The sequence below is a fragment of the Eleutherodactylus coqui genome, chromosome 5 (assembly GCF_035609145.1).
Source record: "Eleutherodactylus coqui strain aEleCoq1 chromosome 5, aEleCoq1.hap1, whole genome shotgun sequence".
In the NCBI taxonomy this organism is placed as follows: domain Eukaryota; kingdom Metazoa; phylum Chordata; class Amphibia; order Anura; family Eleutherodactylidae; genus Eleutherodactylus; species Eleutherodactylus coqui.
In genome coordinates this window covers 164,876,404-164,890,547 of record NC_089841.1, presented here as the reverse complement: position 1 = coordinate 164,890,547, position 14,144 = coordinate 164,876,404, and the positions used below count along the sequence as shown (strand labels likewise).

Below are 14,144 nucleotides of genomic sequence, written 5' to 3'. Positions count from 1 at the left end.
TCAATTTGTAAGCCAAAGCAAGGACTGGATCCTTAACATAAGGGGAATATAATGAAAAAATGTATATTTCTTTGCATCCTCTTCAGAATTTAGGTCCAAAGTACTTTTACTGAATATCAAATCTGCAGTTTGTGAACGAGGCCTTACTGAAATATAATTCAGCTCCATCCATGTGCGAGTACAGATGGTTCGCCCAATTTTCCCCCTATCAGAAGAGTAATTACTGTATATAGAACTATTGCAGCTCCAATAAAAAAAGCTGCCAGTTTAAGAAGTTTTTTCTTGTTTCTTTTTTTTAATGTCCACAAACACGGTATCAAGAGGATGACAGAGGGAGCGCTCTCCTGCTCTCTACCCTCTGCCTAACCATTTAAATACCAGCTGTTGTAGCAGGATATCAGCTGTATATTACAACTGACACCCTACATTTAAGGTGATTAACATTACGGATCACCAGTATAGTAAAAGGACCACACAGGGCAAAAAGTCTATAGCAAATCACTTAAAAAGTCTGCATACACTGCATTTTTTGTTAAGTTTTTTTGCATTTGTGGGTGGGGGTATTTCACAATGCAGAATGCTCTAGGTACGGTGTGTTTTTTTTTAAATTTTCCCCAATAAACTTTAAAAATATAACATTTTACAAACTAATTCTATAAAGAATCCTTAATTTTCAGGGCGTTTTTAGAGAAAGAGTGTGTGTGATGTAGCCAGGAGGAGCTTGTCAGATGCTAGCCATCTGAGACAGGTCAACTAGCAGAATAAGAAGACCAGAAAGCCATAAATGTGTAGAATGGCACACTATTGGTCACAAGTCATTTCAACCTTTCATAAATTAGTAAGGAGCATGGATTGCTTTTATTCTGAAAGTTATCTTTTAAACATGTTTGTCTGAACATAACCATCAAATCCCTCAAAGTTTTTGGAATATTGTGCCGTGCTCTACAATTCTATATCACCAGCTCCAACCTGCGGCTCAGCAGTACAACGCGTAGAAAGCCCCGACAGCCATTAGCAGTAATTGTGCAACAACTGTGAAGCTACAGGTTGGAGACCAATGGTTTAACAAGACACTGCGAGCAACTGCTGTGAATCCGGTAAGAATGGTGCATGACACTGGGTGCTTAGTACAGTTGGCATCTTTCTCATGCACATCCCACTTAAAGTCTTGCCCTAGACATAACCCAGTGGTTAAGTTGTGTATGGAGCAATGCTTTACTATTATAGGCTGGTTTGATTTTGATTTTTTTTACTAAAAAGAGTTTTAAGTCGTATCATATAATCAGTATCCCTTCGTGCTGCTAATACCCTTAGGCCACATTCAGATGGCCATAATGGAGATACAATTTAGTGTCCATATTACGGCCATAAGAGTCTGGTTTAGTTGAGCTGTGGGAGGTCTGAGTTTTGTGCCTAAAATGCAATAATACTACGGCTGCATGAAAGCAACTTTCAAATTGCTAATAAATCAAATCCCTATATGTTAAGTCTTGATTGTGGTCTATAAATCTACCTAGAAATCAGAAATAGGGTTTCCCTGCCAGGACATGTGATCCAGTGTAGATCTAGCCCTGTTCGTGTCATCGCACTCCAAAACGTTTTTGGTATGGGCAGTACTAATTTTTTTTCACCACGTTGATTCATGATATTTTTCAAGTGTATTTTAACAACTCGTGGAAGGGTTTACAGGACACAGCAATTTAAACTTCATTGCTTGGAGAATCAATAGTTTCTGCGCACTACATAAACAGTGCATTTAACAAAAAGATCAAGTAGATGTTCAGAGGTGAAATGCTGATGCAGCCAGTATGATTCCTGTTCATGTTAGGATTGTTTCATCTATCTGCTCAGGGGAGTCAGGCTGCGCTGCCAGCTTCTTCAGGGATCTACGGTTGCATTCATTCAGCATCTCTATGCTGGCGTTGTCAAGTATCTTTGTCATGTCCTGCAAAAATACACAAATTAATTTAGAAGATACATTGCATACAAAGAAGAAAAAATAGATCACTCAATTCAACCTTCTTCCCCAAAAACCAAATACGGACACACATAAAGGCATCATGTCCACGGGCAGGGCGGATTCTGCGTGTGGGAACCCACAGGGTCCCTGCCCGTGGCCAATGACCCTGCCATGACTTCTGCTCTTGCAATATTCTACAATGAAAATCTATGTTGGAAACAAGTATTATTAAACTTTCCAACAAAAGAGATGCTAAATAACGGAATTTTATGGTACCTGTAAAACAGACTGAGAACAGATTTACTTTGACTCTTCCTATTTTTTCTGCATCAGCAGCAAGTGCAGGAATTAGGCTGGGTTCACACTAGGTTGTTGCCTTCTGTCAGAGGTACTCGTCGGGATGGCTCACAAAGTTTACCTATCAAGGAAGTCTGCAATGTATCCCACTGTACAGGCATTCAGTGGGGCATGTTGCCCATACAGCTCCCTCTCCCTTTTGCCTTCATGTACGTTGGCTATTTCTATACAGACTGTAGTCACTAGACCTGTTAGTCTCCTCTGATTCCGGCATATTATTGCGTATTCCCTCACGTATGCCTGTGCATGTATAGAGTATTTTACGCATGCTGTCACGAACTGGCGTCCTGGTTTCTTTTTTTTTCTTTAACTTTCTTCTCATGTCATGTAAAAATGCCACACATACACAATGGGCAGTGACATCTGTGGACTTTCCCCACAGTGGCATCAATCACCTATAGGCTATTGTGGCCTACATTAAAGGATACTCTTTAACAGAACACCCCAGGATGGCACAGCTTAGCCTACTACGTTACTGTAGCTTGTAGAAAAATGGTAACCCAGATGGAAACCTGCCAGACTGAGGCTAAAGGACACATTGGAAGTTTTTCTATTGTACTCATTAAATAAAGGGTAAAAAAAGGTAGTGTGAACACAGCCTAAAGGCTTATTTACACGCAACATTTATTGCCCAAAATTCATTCAAACAGCCGAAGTAAGCGATAATTGTTATATGTAAACGCGAACAACTATCACTCACTGACTGTTAGCGGTCGTTTAAGCTGCCTTTTCTGTCAGCTTAAACAACCTTATTAGCGCTCGCTGGCTTGTCGTGCTCTCTGAAAGCTCCCCACACAGCGCTTTCCACAGGAAGCACTGAGCGAGAAGCCAGCGAGACGCAGGCAAGTCTTTCAGTGTGAAAGCACTACACGAGCGCCAACAACCGTAGTGGTGACATCAGCGCTCGTGCAGCCGATTCACAAACTGTCGGCCCGTGTAAAAGGAACTTTACATGCATGTAAAATAAATAAATAATTGGATGAGATGATTCTACTTTATGATCTATAAGCAGGGGGTCTATGAATTCACTTAGTGCTGAAAGATTATATGCCAGAGAACAACATACTCTGCTAAAATAACTTAAAAAGCAAACTCTAAGTAACCTTTCAGAGTGGAGACATACCTGAAAAAGGGTGTTGCCTAGTCTCATTTTCAAAAGGTTGACTATGGCCTGGTCACTGTATGCCCGCACACTTGTGTTTTTGTCTTTTGTATTGTCTAGTAGCACTTTTAGAATTGGCTTAATTGTTTGTGGGTCTAGTTGAGGCAAATGGTCTTTGTTTGCCCACCAGATCATCTTTTCTGCTATCAGCTTAATATCACTTGATGGGTTCTGGAGACACTGTGGGACAAACATGAAATGTTAGTAATACAATTGGTTCAGTAACAGAGACCCTTATTGGTTCACACTTTGAAAATAGACAATATGCAAACACAGAGGAAAGTACTAGTACCTGGCACAACACTGCTACAACTACATGAAAAAAATGCATCCCGTTGCTCTTCTTATGCAGTGAAGTGTGGCTATCTGATAGAAATGTAACTATACTAATTTGAACATTCCCTTTTTACAAAAATATGGATTATCATACAAACATAGGATTTAGACATTCAAAAAGGCTAAATATTAAGTGCAATGAATATACATATGACTATTTACATCATGTACCTACCTTTACTAATAGGGTTACCAGTTTAGCTGAAATATTTCCATTTTCAGCCTCAATGTAATATTTTATAAGGTAACCGATTCCTCTGATTCCACTAACAGCAATAGGAATCTACAAAAAAACAAGCATGATCATCATACCACAAAAAGCGTGCTCAACCGCTTACACTTACTGATATACAAATGCTACTAATTACACATACTTTTATTTTTTTTGCAGTAGAGCAGATTCTTATTGAATATTAGAAAACTAGTCCTCTTACCCGATCTGCTGTTGCGTTGCTGTAGACCATAGACTCAACATTACTGCTGAATTTTGCTGTGCACAATTTGCTTGGTGTTACGTTTATGGCCACAGATAGAGCCATGCTTCTCCCATGTCTGACCATCCAGTCAATTCCAGTAAAATCCGCTGTGTATCAGAAAGAAGTTAGTTATTACTACAGAATTCCATTGTAGATACAAAAATTAGACACTTCAAAATGTTTCATACATTTACCGTGTTTCCCTGAAAATAAGACAGTGTCTTCTAATAATTTTTGTTCGAAAAGGTTTAACTTTTTTACATGTATAGCTGCCTAGACACTATTTAAATTGACTTTTTTAATTAACTTAGCAGGGCTTAATTTTGGAGTAGTGCTTATATTTCAAGCATCCTCAAAAAGCCTGAAAAATCATTTTGCATCCTCAAAAATTCTGGAAAATCATGCTGTGTCTTATTTTCAGGGTATGTCTTATTTTCAGGGAAACAGGGTAATTGTTTCCTGTTTGAACCGTGAAGTCCCTGACGCCAGCAGTACAAAGAAAAGAACTCCTTAAAGGTCACTTTGGTCCTGGACAAACAGCTGCTTTGATTAGCTGATGCTGATGCTGTCCATCAGAGTAGCATGTAGTGTCTTAAGGCCCTTTTACATAGGACGATTAAAAACCCTGCGTTCCCACAGGAGTTTGAACGATAGTGGTTCCATGTGAATGCATGCAGAGACTGAACAACTGGACAACAGTCGTTCAGTTTCAGCATGTTTGAAAACCAAACAACAAGCTGTTCAGTGTAAACAGCAGTCGTTCAGTACTGAACTGACCGCTTACAGTGAATGGAGGCGGGCAGGGGGAGAGCGCCCCAAGGCTGCCCGCCTCCATGCTGGCCATGCCCTGAGCGATGCCAACGTTACTTGTTCCTGTGTAACAGTACAGGAGTGAGTATACATGGGGACGCGCTGTCGGACATTCTTTGCCTGACACTCGTGGGTGGGCCTTTAGACTACCAATATATACTCATACATATTGGGCATGAGGTAGTCAGAGACACGTCTTTGTTTGTCCAAGACCAAAGGGTCACTTTAAAGGGAACCTGTTCTTTATGCTGCTCTCAGATGATCCCTCATCACTGTTAACGCCACAACATCGGGCAAGAGATAATTCCAGATTATTCACGAAGTGCTGCTAACTCTGCCTGACGGTCGTGATTGATCCTTTTCTCGCTATCACAGTGCATCTTTAGAAAACGGTCAATTATGGTGGGTGGGGTTAGCGGCGCCTCATGAATAATTTGCACTCATCTCTTGACAGGAGCCACGGGATAAACGTCAGTTCTTAAAAACCAAACGTTAGAACATAAGTGACAGAGCGCTGAGATCTGCGTGTCTCTCACTACTTAATGCTAGCCTTGGTTAGGCCAACATAAGGAACATGCTAAGTTCCATTCAGGTTTAGTGACATGCAGTGATTGGTTCCTGGTCTCTACAATGGTCTATAGATTGGGGAATGGAGGCCAATACTTGTGTATTATCTTATCCACAGGATAAGCAATAAATGTCTGATAGGCTGGTGCCTTCACCAATCCCTAGAGTCGGGGAGCCAACACCCCATTCCTCCTCACTGCACAACCACAGGGAGGAGGAGTTTCAATGTCCAGGTGGTTAAGTATGCTCTCTGCCGTTCCCATCAATTTATATGGAGCCAATGGAAATAGCGAAGCACTTTACCGGTCATTTCCATCAGCCCCATGGACAATGAATGGAACACAGTGCACATGATTGTCCACTGCACTACTCAAACTCATCTGCAGTCATGCACTAAAGAATGGGTGGGTGGAGCGGCTCAGGAACCCTGTTCTAGTGATCAGTGGTAGTATAGTGAAGTTCCCAGCGATCAGACACTTCACACCTTATCCTGAGAACAAGTAATAAATGTTCTTTGTGGGACAACCCCTGTAAAGGCTAGGGACACCTCTGATGTGGAAAAAATAAGTTACACATAGGTTAGACTGAGTTAACATTGGCGTTATTGCGTTTTGTTTTCTTGTTCCATCACGAAAGCCGGAAAACAGAATGCCATCCATCCTATGATGGAAATACAGAGTGGCTAATGGTCTACATCAACTATAACAGGGGCTGTCGAGATACCATCTGGGTAGTTTGACAGGATATAGACATTAAATAACCAGAAGGGTTGTTGATTTCAAGTGTTAATCCAAGGGTTACTCTGACTGTCATTATGGAGTCGGGAAGAAATTTTTTTTCCCCCAGAATGAGGGTTAATTGGTTTCTGCCAATTGTAGTTCGTATGTAGAAAGTTCCTAATTTTTTATTTAGGAAGCAAATGAACAATAAAAAACCCTCTGTATATAGATGTCTATCACCTTTACCAATAAACACTGAAAATGTTACACTTTTATCACCGATTTACATTATTGGCTTTACATTATACCGCTGTTCTATGTGAACATTACAACTATGGATATAAGAAAACTGCTTGATATGTCTACAAACCCAGGAGGTGCTGCTGCAGAAGCATAGAAAGTTCTTCTTCTGGAAGATATGCAGAAATCTCTCCAAGGCAGCCAGCAGATGCCATGCGTGTAGCATCCTGATAAAGAAAGAATGGCCAGAGATGATTTACTAGCCCTTACACCCTATAACGGTATTACAACTGTACATCTGCTATCTGTAAAACGTAACTACCTCATCATGCCCCAGCATCCCTATCAACATGGTCACATAGTTTTTCCGTATTGCTGCATCCATTTTTCCTCCACCTCCTTGAATAATGAAGCGTACAGCCTGCAGCATGGTCTCCCTGAAAACATTACAAATAAGTTAGTGTATACGCAAAGCCGTCTGGTCCTCTGCACATATAGAAGTAGGTAAACATTAAACCTTATGCTGCATTTGGACGTAATATTGCAAAGAAAATTATTCAAATGAGCGAAAGTGAACGATAATCTTTCATTTTAAACGTGAGCCAATGCAGAATCAGAATCGTTCATTTTCAGCAGACTAAAAATCACTGTCGGCTGGTGCACTTATTGTTCCGTTTAAACACTGGAATGTAAAACACTGAATGAGAAGTGAATGATTCTAAATGATGATCTGCCTGTCTAAACAGACTGAACGAGTACGAATGAGTTAGTGGTGATGTCATTTGTTCGTTCAGTCTTAAGGGGGCATTACATGCATCTATTGAGATCCAGTTATCAAACAAAAGTTTACCTTACACCAGAGTCTTCACACAAACGAATTATGTTCAGCAGTTCTGTGAAGAGAGGATCAACCTTTGTATGGATAACTATGAGTTTTCCAAGAGCATCTGCTGCCTTGAGACGAACAGCACGATTGGAATCTTGCAGAGCTTTGGTAAAAGTGGTTTGCAGTTGTGGCAAGAAAGGTTTTAATGCAATGCCAACCTAGGAAAAGGGGAGGAGAAAATGACTTTTATACACTACTTTAAGTGTTAATGAAAAGTAATATTACTTTTGGTAAATATCAAAAAGTCCCTCTTACCTTAGCTAGCAGAAGACTCAACGTTTCCAGAAGAGCCACTTTCACATTCCAGCTGAAGCGATCTCCAAGAATACGGATTAGAGGTCCAGTGATGCCAATCACAGAAGGCTGTAAAGCTTGTGCAGACGTCAGTTTAATGACCAAACCCAATGCCTTAGTGGCCTCTTCTTTTTGATCTGGGTTACCGGTAAGAACACCTTCTCTTAGCACAGGTAGAATTGATGTTACACCCTATAACAATACAGTAAAGTTTGAGGTCACATTTCAAGAACATGACTATGGGCAATTCATTGCAACCAAATGGCCATTCATGTACCTTCTTCGGGATACAGAATCCAGGCACATTCTCCCCTTTGGCATCATTTCCCACCATGCGAATATCTCTATGAAGGTCATCAATCAATGACAACTGGCTTCCAGCATCCAATTTCTATAGGGAAGAAGAAGAAAAATTGCAGTCTTATAATTAAAAAAACAGCTCTGCCCATAATGAGATGTTTATACTTACTTTTGTTATAGCATTTAGAGCATCCCAGCTTTCATTCAAAACCACACTGTTAGTGTCATTAAACAACCGCATAAGGCCAGAAATCAAGCTTCTGAGATGTGCCGAGTAGTCAGCTTTGGTCTTTGCACAGTAGATATTCAGTATAATAACAGCAGCTTGACGCATCCCAACATCAGAGCTGCGAGTCGCTTCTAGTAGATCTTCAACCACAATCCTTTGACCAACATCATCTTCTACAGACAAGATAACGGCTTGGCAGTTTGCCAGTTCCTATTAGAAGAAAATAATTAAAAAATTACTAAAATACCTTATCTTTATAAAGAAAGTTAGTGAAATCTTGTTAACCAATTGCAAGATTCCTTTTTCCTAATAAACATTGCTGTTTACACAATGGGGAATTTATAAAGGGCTTTTTAAAAGTGCAAAGAAAAGGGTTGGGGTTTAGTTGGGGGGGGGGGGGGGGGAGTGGGTGACCATCCGCAGTACAACAAACTTACTACATTTTACGCTACAAACGCTGCAAAAAACAAAGTAAGTTTTACTTATCGTAAAATCTCTTTTGCGTCATCTTCATTGGGGAACACAGCTGAGGACCGTGGGTATAAGCAAAGAGTTAGCATCTCCTACCAGCTATATTCCTCCAGCAGGCTAATCAGTTTGTATGCAAACAGGAGCAGCCAAGTAGGATAAAACAGTCAATGTAAGCACTACAACGTTAAACCGTTTAAGACCTCAACACAGCGGTGAACCATGTGAAATCTGGAGAGAAAACTCCAAAAAAGGGAAATATCGTGGAATCTTCAGAGTCAAACTGAGTGGGTGCTGTTTCCCCCAATGAACGAGACGAGAAAAATTTTTACAACAATTGCAAAAATCTTGTTTTCTCGTCCGTTGCATTGGGGACACAGTGGAAGACTGGGGGATGTCCCAGAGCTGTCTGCTGGGGGCGGGAAAAGGTATACAATGACACATGCGGCCAGTTAATTGCCGTCTGCAAAATTCTTCAACTGAGAGAGGCATCAGCAGATGCAAAAATGTACTCGGTAGAGCTTGGAGAAGGTGTGTAGAGAGGCCTATATAGTGACCTGACATACTTGCACCGTTGCAAGTCGCTCAAGAAGCACCTGCTGTCCGAGTCAAATGTGCAGTAATACAGAATGGAGGCTCCCTGCCCTTGCCACGGTAGGCCTCTGCCACTGCTGATCTGATCTAATGTGAAATGACAGGTTTGGAAACCACAACGTCGCATCTTGGACCATCTGGGATCAGAAACAGAGAGTCAGAGCATCTGAAGGAAGACGTCTGGAAGAGGTATATTCTCAAGGCTCAAACTAAATCCAATTTGTGGAACGTGCATTCCCCAAGAGGCGATGAAACAGAATGGACAGCGCCGACACCTGACCCTTCAGGGAGCTGAGGCCTATGTCCAGACCCTCCTGAAGAAAGGACAGAAGACGATATAGCGAAAAACGAATAGGATGGAAGTTGCGCTGTTCACACGAGAAAAGAGGTCTTCCAGACACTATGGTAAGCTGTGGAAGAGAAGGGCTTTCAGCCTTCATCATAATCTGAATGATAGGTTCCGCAAATCCATGGGCTCTCAGGACCGCAGTTTCAGCCTCCACGCTGTTAAACAAAGCGTGGACAAACTCAGATGGAAAAGAGGACCCTGTAAGAGAAAATATTCTATAAGGAAAGGGCACCACGGAGTGTCGATGAGTAAGTCAACTAGATGTGAATAGCACATGCTTAGAGGCCGGTCTGGCATGATGAGAATCACCAGGAGGCCTTCCATATTGATCTTCTTATGAAGTCATGGAATAAGTGAAAATGGAGGGAACTGGAAGTCGATCCGGGATTACAAAAGCATCCACTGCTCGAGCCTGGTGGTCCTGAGACCTGGACACAAAGGTTGGGAGTTGCGCTAGATTCTGGACACCATTGGCCCGACATACAGGTGACCCCATTTTAAATAAAGTACCTAAAACACGTCGGGATGTAGTTCCCATTCTCCCAGTTCAACTGTCTCCCTGCTCAGAACATTGGCTATCCAATTGTCCACCCCTGGTATTTGGAGCACTAGAAGGTAATCTTCGGTCCATGTCTGGATTTTCACTACCTCTGCCATGATCGTTGAGCTACAGGTCCCATCTTGATGATTTATGTATGCGACTGCCGTCATGTTGTCGATTTGCATCCAGACAGGAAGACTTGTTAGCAGGCTTGTGAAGTGTTGTAGCAATAAGAGAATGGCCAGTAGTTCCAACATGTTTATCGGAAGGACCGACTCACATACTGTCTAAGTGGCTTGGGCTGTGAGCTTTTATAGCGTACCACCCAACAAAGAAGGCTGGTGTCCTTGGTAAGCACCTTCCAGTGGAGATTAAGAAAACAGCGTTACCAGTGGACTTGTGGAGAGTCCAGACACCAGAGAAGGATGCGCTGAAGTTGGTGTGGCTGGTTGGTTTTTTTGATCAAGAGAGTCCACAGATCTGCCCCACTGAAAAAGAATGGCCCACTAGAGAGGCCAGATGTAAAACTGGCTGAATGCAATTACCCTGAAGCATGAGACCATCAGCTCTAGCATTCTCATGGAGTGGCGGATGGTCACAGGAGTCAGATTGCAGGGAGGGCACCTGCCCCTGAAGGAGATGTAATTTCTGTGACGGGAGCAGATGTTGCGATGGCAAAAATTTATGGTGTAGCCCGAAGAGATGACCTCCCAAACCAAAGCGTTCGAGATGTGAACAAGCCAGATTAGCTTGGGTGAAAGCCATCCTTTATGCAGAGGATTTAGTAGAAGCAGACTTGGAAAATTGTGGTCGGGATGCCAGAAAGGACATAGTTTGTAGGCGGGCTTACGGTTTTGGTCCTCCGAGGATTTTTTATTATCCCAGGTCAAGGACCTGCAGCGTCAAAAGAAACAAAACTGGGGGCCTTTTCTTCTGTACAGATCTCGCAAAGCTAGCTTTGTTTTGGAGTAGATGGGAACTCTTACAACCAGTGGCCTCAGAAATAATCTTGTCCAGTTGGACACTGAAGAGGTGTGAGCCAAAGAAAGGAAGACATGTTAAAGACCACTTAGGAGACATCTGCAGCCCAGGATTTGAGCCACAGAGTTCAGTAAAAGGAAACCAAAGCATCTGATGCGTGAGCCAATAGTCTGGCTGTATCTAGGGAGGCTTCACAGTTAGGCCAGGAGGGAAAACTTATCTGCTGTGCAAGGTCTTAAGAACTAAAAAGGAGGCCGCAATATAGTTGCTAAGCTTATTCAGTAGTGGCCCTGCTGACCCAGGTAGAAGTGAAGACAGGGCAAAGTGCCAAGGTCACTGCCTCAAAGGAAGTTTGGGCTCGGAAATCCAGATAGTTTTTGTTGCGTACATCCCTAAAGGGCACTAAACTAACCACCAAGCAGAGCTTACCCTGTCTCGGTCCGGAGGTGGTCTGGCAGAAGAGTTGAGCTACCGATTAATCAAGAACCACCTGTAGGCACCAATAGTTTTAGCATGCCATGGTGAGGAAGCTAGGTCCAAGTATAGGATGTAGAGGACCTTAAAGGGGTTGTCCCGCGGCAGCAAGTGGGTCTATACACTTCTGTATGGCGATATTAATGCACTTTGTAATATACATTGTGCATTAATTATGAGCCATACAGAAGTTATAAAAAGTTTTATACTTACCTGCTCCGTTGCTAGCGTCCTCGTCTCCATGGTGCCGACTAATTTTCGCCCTCCGATGGCCAAATTAGCCGCGCTTGCGCAGTCCGGGTCTTCTCCTGTCTTCTATGGAGCCGCTCGTGCAGAATGCAGGCTCCGTGTAGCTCCGCCCCGTCACGTGCCGATTCCAGCCAATCAGGAGGCTGGAATCGGCAATGGACCGCACAGAAGAGCTGCGGTCCACGGAGACAGAGGATCCCGGCGGCCATCTTCAGCGGTAAGTATTGAAGTCACCGGAGCGCGGGGATTAAGGTAAGCGCTCCGGTAAGCTTTCTTTACCTCCCTGCATCGGGGTTGTCTCGCGCCGACCGGGGGGGGGGGGTTGAAAAAAAAAAAACCCGTTTCGGCGCGGGACAACCCCTTTAAGGCAGGCCTTGAGGGAAAGAGAAGGCAGGATCCAATAGGAGAACAAAGCCTTAGCATGCATGATGGTGATTGGAGGGTGAAAAGGACCCCCACAAGCACAGAAAGCCAGTTTAGAGAAAGAGGGCAGTGCGTTCCGCCACTTCCTCCTGCAAGTTGGAGTGACCTTATTAGACCGAAGCTAAAGCCGCACGCTGCAATGGTCCCCAAAAGGTCCCAGGCTGTGCAGTGCAGAGGAGGGCAAAGTGGATCCACCAGCACCCCCCTATAGTGATAGGGAAACAGATGTCCAATCCGTGGGTGTAGGAATAGGCTGGAGGAAGGGGGTTGTTGGCAATGGATGGTGGTGGTAGTAGTTGCAATGGGAGAGGGAGGTTAAAAAGAGTAGAGGAGTTGGGGGGGGGGGGGAGCAGGAGGAGGAGTTAGATATTAATCCATGTCGCAGGAAATATCTTTCCGCCATGGAAGGAAAAGCTCCAGAAACTCTAGCTGTGTATGCCCCTGTACTCGCCTGAGTGGAAGGGAGTGCTCTAGTTCAAAGGGCCACTATGGCTGGTGGGTAAGGGTGAAACGAACAGTGGACTATGCCTTCTTTTCTTCTGAGGGTAGGACCGGCAACTGAGTAGTTAACGCCAGTCGGTTCTCCCTCCTCGGTGGGGTAACAAGAAGAATCTAGTGCCAACCATGTACTCCCAGATTCAGGAAAGGTAAACACTTATGAACGGTGAATGAAGAGATCTGCCACCAACAGACACTAAGCTAAAACTAATTAGTTTGGTGCCTGTAGGAGGGGTATAGCTGGTAGGAGGAGCTAACACCTTTTTGCTTAGTGTCCACCTCCCCACGGTCATCAGCTGTGTCCACCCCAATGACACGGAGAAGAAAGTGAAACAAATCTACAACTACTTAAAGACAGGCCAAGATGCAACAAATGATATGTAATAATAGACGTGCACTTCTTTATAAATTTGAAGTCATTTACTGCAACTAACTCAAGTTTAAGCCTGGCTTATGAAATACATTTCCCTTATTAAGCATTTTAAGGTTTAAATTATTAGAAAGACTATTAAATATAGGTGTCAAAAAGTATGTTATGATCCACAGCACACAGAAAAGAGTGTAGAACTAACAATACCAGTAACAAAAGTGAGATACAGGATGAAGGTGAAATCACGATCCACCTATGAGACAGCATGACTAGATCAGCGTACTTACCAATTGCTCATTCTCTGTTCCTAGTTGAGCTTTCAGTGCTGACATGACAGCAGGCAGGATGACATTCAGATGTCTAGTCAAGGCATCACCTGCCACTGATGAAAGGAACGCCAAGACACGAGTGTTCACTGGAGGACTTGTAAGCTATTAAAATAAAACAAATAGAAGTCATCGGAGATAGTGAGGCAAAATAAGTTATCTGTAACTTACAGCAAATATTTTAAGAACAATCACCTTGGGAACAAGGTATGGAAGTACAACACGACTCTTCACTGCCATAACCTGCTTGAGTCCATCCAAGGCAAACTCTGACATTTCTTCATTATTCTACATAGGAGAAAATTTTGTAATATGAAAAAAATCTAACTAGTTTAATTACTAGAATATATCAAAGACTTGCTTAAAGGGCAGCTGTCAGGTCCTCCAAGCTACAGGCAGCAAGGTATAGTGACAGACACACCGATTTCAGTGGTTTGTCACCTATACCAATTGATTTAGTGGTTTTGTAAATCTAGCTTTAGAAACTTTGCAGGGCTGGACTGGAGAGGAGCTCAATGAAGCTCATGAATATTCA

General features: G+C 42.9%; 1 protein-coding gene across 1 annotated transcript in view; it reads right to left on the bottom strand.

Moving 5' to 3' along the window:
• Positions 1-839: 839 nt before the first annotated feature.
• GCN1 (GCN1 activator of EIF2AK4) overlaps positions 840-14,144 on the bottom strand; it is a 65,320-nt gene continuing 52,015 nt past the window's right edge. The window contains exons 47-58 of the mRNA XM_066603661.1: positions 13,805-13,897; positions 13,571-13,714; positions 8,277-8,546; positions 8,085-8,198; positions 7,769-7,999; positions 7,478-7,671; positions 6,950-7,064; positions 6,758-6,854; positions 4,250-4,398; positions 3,991-4,098; positions 3,441-3,659; positions 840-1,945 (exon numbers count right to left, since the gene is read on the bottom strand). Coding sequence (XP_066459758.1) covers positions 1,820-1,945; positions 3,441-3,659; positions 3,991-4,098; positions 4,250-4,398; positions 6,758-6,854; positions 6,950-7,064; positions 7,478-7,671; positions 7,769-7,999; positions 8,085-8,198; positions 8,277-8,546; positions 13,571-13,714; positions 13,805-13,897 — 1,860 coding nt within the window. The 3' untranslated portion in view covers positions 840-1,819. The remainder of the gene's footprint in view (positions 1,946-3,440; positions 3,660-3,990; positions 4,099-4,249; positions 4,399-6,757; positions 6,855-6,949; positions 7,065-7,477; positions 7,672-7,768; positions 8,000-8,084; positions 8,199-8,276; positions 8,547-13,570; positions 13,715-13,804; positions 13,898-14,144) is intronic.